The following is a 7,442-nucleotide window of genomic DNA, read 5'->3' as shown; positions in this document are numbered from 1 at the left end:
AAATAAAATAAAATATCAGGTGACTTTTCTTATTGAATTACTGCAACATACTCAGAAATGCCTAGCAGATACTAACTTCCATCTGCAGGTGAAGCCAAAGTTCAAAAGGTCAAGTGGGGTGTCCCATTTAAATTTGAGCAAGTAGCCCAAGCTAGTAGGTGAGAAAGCCAGGACTGGAACCCATAGCCTCTGACCCCAAGTGTAACGCTCTCCTGACACAAGGCCCTTGTCTATCATGCAGCTCCACCCAGGCACAAGGCCAATCGACTTCAGTAGAGGAGGAAATGAGATGAGAGGTCTTAGGTTTCTGCTGTCTAGTCTTGGGTACTAACCCTCTGCCAGTCCTGCTTTGGACAGCTGCTTATCCGAAATGAAGCGTGGCTAACAAAGGCACGTCCCACCCTGGTGTGCAGGAAGCTGAGGGTGTGACATGAAGGGTCTGTGTGGAATGAATGGCTCATGAACTGTGATTCCAAAAACAGAGTCAGGTGTGGAGAGTGAGTCGAATCCAGAAGACACCTGGGACTCCAAGAAGTGGCTACAGAAATATGGTCTGAAAGCCCAGAAGCTGTCATTTTACGATGTCCTTGCTGACTGCTCCTTCCGCCATGCTGATGGAGTCATTGAGATAAAAGCCAAACCGGAGAACGAGTCCCTGCAGACCAGTGCGGTAGGTGAAGTGAACTTGGGGAAGGGGGGCTGTGGAATTCCCATGGTACCCTAGCAGATCAGAAGCCCAGGGCAGGACCACATTGAAAGGCAGCCAGGAGAGAAATCCACTTATGTTTCCATGAAGAAAGAGGTTCCTTCTGCTTCCTGCCTTATTCTTCTCTAAGTGGCACCCGTGAGGCAGAGATCTAGTCTGGGAATGGTTTCTGGTAGTCTTAGTCTGTTTTGTGTTGATGTAACAGAATACCTGATGCTGGGTACTTTATAAAGAAAAGAGGTTTATTTAGGTCACAGTTTTGGAGGCTACAAGCCCAATATCAGGCAGCCTCTTCTTCTTGGCTTCTGGGGAGGGTCCCCTGGCTGCATTCCAACATGGCAGAGAAGTGGAAAGGGAAATGGACATATGTAGAAGGGGGCCAGGTTCTTCACTTTACAACAGGCGGCCAACGAGAACGCTAAGTCACTCTGTAAGACCAGCATTAATCCCCTTCAGAGCCAGTGCCCCCATGACCTTCCAATAGAGCCCCTCCTTAAAGGTTCCACTGCCTCTCAACACTGCCACACTAGGGACCAAGCTTCCAGCACACAGACCCTTGGGGGACACACTCAAACCATTTCCAAACCAGAACACTAGACACGTGAATTATGGATGAGCCATTGGCTGGGCCTGTAGAAATTCAGGCATTAGAGTCTGAATTATTCAACATTATGTCAAAAGAGAGGACTTGCAGTCTCCCACATTGAATGGAAAGAAGCAACTGCTGGTGGGTACTCCAAAGCAGGCATTTCGGTGGTTCTTGTCTTTTCACTCTCTCAAAGGTGCATTATTCCTGTGACTACCAGCCAGCACATAATGGATTCCCAGTAAATATAAAATCACTTTCTCCAAAGGGTTGTGGCCCCAGATGAGTGTGTTTTGAGAACGTTGAAAGCTGTAGTTCCATGGTGCTGAGTGGTTCTCATGGAAACAGGGCTTCTCACGGTGCCTGACTCTGGCTCCCAGTGGAAGGATCATCTCGTTCACAGTGGTTTCCACGCTCCAGCATCACACACAGGAGCCAGTAGGTCTGAGTGGAGCCCCGGGATTTGCATCAACAATGTCTTCACTTGTTTTGTGTTACCAAATACCTGAGGCCGAGAAATTTATAAAGAAAAAAGTTTATTTATCTTACAGTTCTTCAGATCAAAGAGCATGGTGCTGGCACCTGCTGGGTTTCTGGGGAGGTCCTCACGCTGTGTCAATTCATGGCAGAAAAGAAGGAAAGTGGGTGCAGGTGTAAAAGCACCCATTTGAGAGACTGAGGGGTAGCTGCCTCTTTATGACAATCCACTCCAGGGGTAAATAACCCAGTTCTCAGAGAGTTAATCCCACAAGAAAAACCCAATCTCTCTTAACAACGTCATCTCCTCTTAGAGGCCCCCACCTCCCTACACCGCCACATTGGGGACCAAGTCTCAACGTGGTGGGGATGAGCCATATTCAAACCTTGCAAGTGACAGTCCCCAGAGGACCCTGAAGCCACTAGACCAGGGACTGCACTTTGAGAAATAGCCACATGTAGAAAAGGAACCAAAAGACTTGAGATCAAAAGTTTAGAAGTACAGAAAGACTTAAGAAGTGTCCCAATATGAAAGAAAATCAGGATTAATTGAGCCTTCCAGATTCTTAAAACCTGAGAAAAGCCATTTTAGGAGGTGGTGAAGTCCCAGGTCCACACCAAGAGGTGAGAGTCAAAATGCCAACCAGAGCAGACCTGCTGGATACTCAGCTCCACGGAGCCAAGTGGGGAGGGAACCAAAGCCCTCCTCAAACACAGTATGGAGGCTCCGCTTGACATCAGGGTCACCACTGAGACCTACATAGATCCAGGCAGGGGAGACTCCTGTCTCTTTGATGTGTCTTGTGTGGCTGACCACTGGGCCCCCCGGGAAGGGCTGTTTCCCTCTAGCCGCTTCAGTCTCACCAAGTTGTGTCCTTGTTCTCTTGCTGCCGCGTGCTTACAACAAACTGCAGGAGAAAAATATAAAGTTTAAATTAGAAAAATGCAGAATGCAATTGAATTAGAAAAATGCAGAATGCAAGACCTGTTTCCTGGCATATCCTAGGATGCAGAGTCATTGCTGCCGTGCAGGGAAGATCTCATTTGTGTCCCCCCCACTCCACTGCCCCAGCACAGTTTTCTAGTTTAATAGACATTAGTCAGTCAGTAATGATCAGGAAATCATACATAACTAAATTTCCATTTTAGAAATACATTAGACCCTGGATATTTAAAAACTATTAATCCCTGTTGATTTGGCTGTGGTCAACCATGAGCCGTGACCACGTGTTAGGCCCAGAGCTAGCTCTAGGACCGATTTCTTCCTTACTGTTTCTTGACCATTTAAATGACATTTTAGGGGGTCAGCTTGAAGAATTTGCCTTATAAAAGGGGTCTTTTGCCTCAATTTTTTTTTGTGCTAATAATAACATGGCAAAGGTTGAGAATGATATAGTATAGCTCTTCTTTTCCGCAAACACCGATTTTGGAAAATATCCACATATAATGATGTTGTATTAGGGGGAAAAAGGATAGTTCTACTTCTAGTATTTAGACTATGAGTCCCCAAAATGAATTCAACCCTAAAACTGGGATGTGGATAAGGCAGATAGAAGCTGTGTCTGCCCAGTGGGCTCTGCCTCTGTTTCTTTTCTTCTCTCCTTTGTCTGTCTCTAAGGGACAAGGACAATTGTCCCACTCCCTCATCTTTTTTTTTTAATCATTATTTTTAACTTATAAAGAGGAAATCTTTATTTCATCCGTGGTTCTGGAGGTGCCAGGACAAGATTGGGCAGCCAGGCTGATGTGGGCCTCTGTGGAGGGGACTGGCTGGCAATGGCTGGGACTCCCTCACCTCTTCGCTGGTCTCTCTCTTTCCATCAGCAGATCTGCATTTGGTAAACTGCTCCTGTCCCCATTGTTGTTATTTCCCCATGCATAAACTCCCATCTTGGGCCAGTTTCTGTTTTGTTTTGTTTTTTAATTGAACTCATATTTGCTTCTGGTTTTGCTTCATTTGTTTCATTCCTTGGCTTCTCTTTAGAATTCAGTTCCTCAAAGGACTTGTAGACACGCCCTCTCTCCTCCCCTTCCATTCTCCTCCAGTGCCCTCCTGGACCCACTCCCATCCAGAGGGGCTCCCCTTTCACTCAGAGAGTCAGCCAGCGTCCTCTCCATCCTCTCCATCAGCCCCTAGGCTTTCCAGAGTCGGCTCCCTGGCCCTCTTTCTTGTGCGTTTCCACCTTCGTCTCACACTTTCTTCCCTTGCCCACTCTCTCTGGCTACGCTGGTCTTCCCAAGATCCCACAAACACGCCAGGCAAACTCAGCTCTCCAACTCCCCCCGGGCCTGCCTGTGGCCGCCTGGCTCCTTCAGGTCTTTGCTCCTATTTCACCTTCTCCATGAAGTTTTTCCCCGCAGTTTTAACCTGTCCTGCCCTCTGCCCTCTGGCCTGGCAATCTCTCTTCTCCTTCCCTACCATATTTTTCTCCCAAACCCTGGGCATCTTCTGACCTACCACATTCTGCTTGGCTCATGATCTGGCTCCTCCCCTGCTCGTGTGAGCTCCATGCGGGCAAGTTCAGGGGTCTTTGATGTGCATTGTATTCCTGGTACCTGGCATGGAGTAGGGACAGATCATGTCACTGATGAGAGCAGTCCTTGTGGGAATCTCTGTCCTTGAGCCAGGTCTGTATGTCCCATCTAGGGCACTAGATGTGGGAGGGGGTTCTTGGCTCCCTGGCTTCATTGGTGGCTGGGAGCAGACATGGAAAGAGGTTTTGGGGGGACTCTAAAGCCCCACCTCCTTCAGCATGGTCTCCCTGGCCCTCTGGCACACTGTGAGCTTTCTTCTTTGTTGAGATTTTCTTAGTCCCCTCTGTCTCAACCCAGTACCAGGTCCTGGGTTATCTAATAATCTGTTTGTTCTCTCGCTCTCTCTATTCTCTCTCTCTGTGTGTGTGTGTGTGTGTGCGTGTGTGTGTGTGTGTACTGTCTCCCTCCTGCTGGAATCATTGGCTCCTCTGGGGCACAGATGGGACCACGCATGTCTTTCTGACCACTGTGCATGACACCTAGCACCCTGTGGAGCAGGCCCAAGGGCGTGTATATGTGAATTAATGATTGAATGATTTGATGGTGGGGATGAGTACAAAGGGCCATTTTAATAAGGCAGAGGTGGAGGTATCATCCTGGGGACCTTTCTTCTCTGAATGGTTTCTGAGTGGTTTCTGTCCTTGCCCCTACCTTAGGAGAGCAAGAAGAAGACAGTCCATGCAAAATACTGCAACAATTTCATCCACGCTGCCTGGAAGGATGGGAGCTTGGTCCACGTCAACATCACCAAGGAGAAGTTCAGGTGGTACAGTGACAGAGTCCACACAGTGCTGGCCAGGATCCGGAGGAGGTTGGTGTGTTCCCAGGAAGTTCGCAAGTTCAAAGCCAGCCTCAGCAACTTAGTGAGACCCTGTGTCTAAATAAAATATATAAAAGGGCTGAGGATGTGGCTCAGTGGTTAAGAGCCTCTGGCTTCAATCCCTGGTACCAAAAAAAAGAAAGAAAGAAAAAAAAAAAGATGAAGTAGCCATTAAACACTGTTAAGTCGAGGTGGCTTGTCCCCTGGTTCATGATGGCCTTGCTGACAGCAAGGGGACATCTGTGGATTCCAGTTCCATCCTGCCTTGGTGCCAGTGCAGGTTCTTATGAAGACCAGAGGTGTGGTTCACAGTGGTCATGCTTCGAGTCGCTGCAGGAGGCTATGCCCTGAGTTTGGGGGCCACAGGTATATTGCATACCACATTTCCCTTGCCTTCGACTCTTGAATGTTCTCTTTCAAAAGCATTTCATTGTACCTGTTGCAACATTGGGCAATCTTAGAAAGCAGTTGAAATGTGTATATAAAAATCAGCTAAAAGTAACTTCCTGTCATCCCTCTTTGGTGTGGGTGGGTTCTTAAAATCTGATGGTGTTTATGCTGCAGCCCCAGGGGGGGCCCCCGGGAGGATGATCTGCCTGAATGCCTTCACCTCCCAGGGAACAGGGGATAGTGTTAGACCCCGAAGACCAAATGCATTTAGACGCATGGGATCTGAGATCTGAGGGAGCTGGATTGTAATCTCAGCTCTGCCACTTGCTGTGTGACCCTAGAGGAGTTAGTTAATGTCTTCGGGTATCAGGTTCCTCATTTATCAAGTGGGGACAGTAATGCCATTCATAAATTTGTTCTATGGATTAGTTAAGATGCTAAATCTAATGAGTTTTAACTAGTACCAGCCCGCAATAGCCACTTGAACACGAGATGCCTCCCTCCTCCTGTGCTTTCTGTTAGGCACCCTTAGGCTGCAGGCACTCACCTACCGGGCCTTCACCCGCAGAGTGCAGCCTTTCAAAACCCAGGCCGTGGTGGATCACTCCTACCCAGCAGCCCCATGTCTGCAGCTGCCTCTGCTCAGGGTCTAGAGCTGACTCCCTGCGGGGAGTAGCCTGAGCTGCAGATCTGGGAGGGACACCACCAGGGCCTCTGGGTCCCTTTGTCCTTCTCCTCCCCACAGATGTCAAGGATTGTCGGGAAGTTCTTTCTTCCTCTACTTTCTGGAAGATATTGTGAAGACTGGGTATCGTCTTCCTTGTACATGTTTGGCAGAATTTGCTTCTGAAGCCGTCTGAGCCGGAAGTTTTCTTCTTTGTGAGAAGGTTTTAAACGAGGCATTCGATTTCTTTCTTTCTTTTTTTTTTTTTTTAGAGCTGAGTAACACTGAGTTTTTACTATTTTATTTTTCACATCCTTTATATCGATGTAACAGCACTTCCTTTTGGTTGTCAGCCAAGATGATGGGAATCATTTTGCAATGATAACAAGAGAAAAGAGGGAAAATGAGAAGGAAGAAAGCAGTGCCAATCCACACTACGACAGTACAGAGTCATGAGGCTTGCTGCCAACACAGCTGGGGAGCAGTGCAGCCAGGACCAGCACACAAATCTAAGCGTGGCACCTGGCTCAGCCACTCACAGATCTGTGACTTGAGATCAGAGACATCCCTCCCTGAGCTTCAGTTGCCCAAGCATAAAAGTTCCTATTCCATAGGGCCATCTGGAGGGGCAACTAAGATCATGTGCCTAAGCACTCATACTACTGACACATAATATAGTCAGCCCTCAGTCAGGAGATTGGTTGCAGTACCCACCATGGAGACCAAAATTCACAAATGCACAAGTTCCTTATATAAGATGCGTAGTGTTTACATATAACCTATGCACGCCACATGGACCTGATGTTGACAACTGAGGTCACTTTATTTTCTAATATGCCCGGCTGAAGGTTATCCATTTTATTGATCTTTTCAAAGAACCAGCTTTTTGTTTTCACTGATTTTATGTGTATCTATACCCAACCACACACACATATGTACACACATATACACACATACATATACACATAAAATATATAAAATTATATGTAATATAAAATATAACATGTATTATAACATATATTATGTAGTATTGTATCATGTATAATATATAATATATTGTGTATAATATGATTTCCTTTTTTCTCCTTGAGTTTATTTCTTAAAATAGATTCTTAGGTCCCTGATATAAGACCTTTATTTCTTTATTATTTATAGAACAAGTTTTTGATTTTATAAATCTCCCTCTGGATACTTCTGTAGTTGCTGCTCATGGATTTTGATATGTTGTATTTCATTTTCTTTTCTTTTTTTTTTTTTTTTTTTT

The 7,442-nt window shown here is 46.4% G+C and overlaps 1 protein-coding gene across 1 annotated transcript in view; it reads left to right on the top strand.

The window, feature by feature from the left end:
• Positions 1-475: 475 nt before the first annotated feature.
• Positions 476-7,442, top strand: part of Vwa3b (von Willebrand factor A domain containing 3B) — a gene marked incomplete at its 5' end in the record, with an annotated part of 114,498 nt that continues 107,531 nt past the window's right edge. Inside the window, 2 exons of the mRNA XM_048810403.1 lie at positions 476-670; positions 4,961-5,115. Of these exons, the coding sequence (XP_048666360.1) occupies positions 476-670; positions 4,961-5,115 (350 nt within the window). The remainder of the gene's footprint in view (positions 671-4,960; positions 5,116-7,442) is intronic.

This window comes from Marmota marmota, unplaced genomic scaffold (genome assembly GCF_001458135.2).
Source record: "Marmota marmota marmota unplaced genomic scaffold, marMar, whole genome shotgun sequence".
Taxonomy (NCBI): domain Eukaryota; kingdom Metazoa; phylum Chordata; class Mammalia; order Rodentia; family Sciuridae; genus Marmota; species Marmota marmota.
This window is presented reverse-complemented; position numbering and strand designations above follow the sequence as displayed.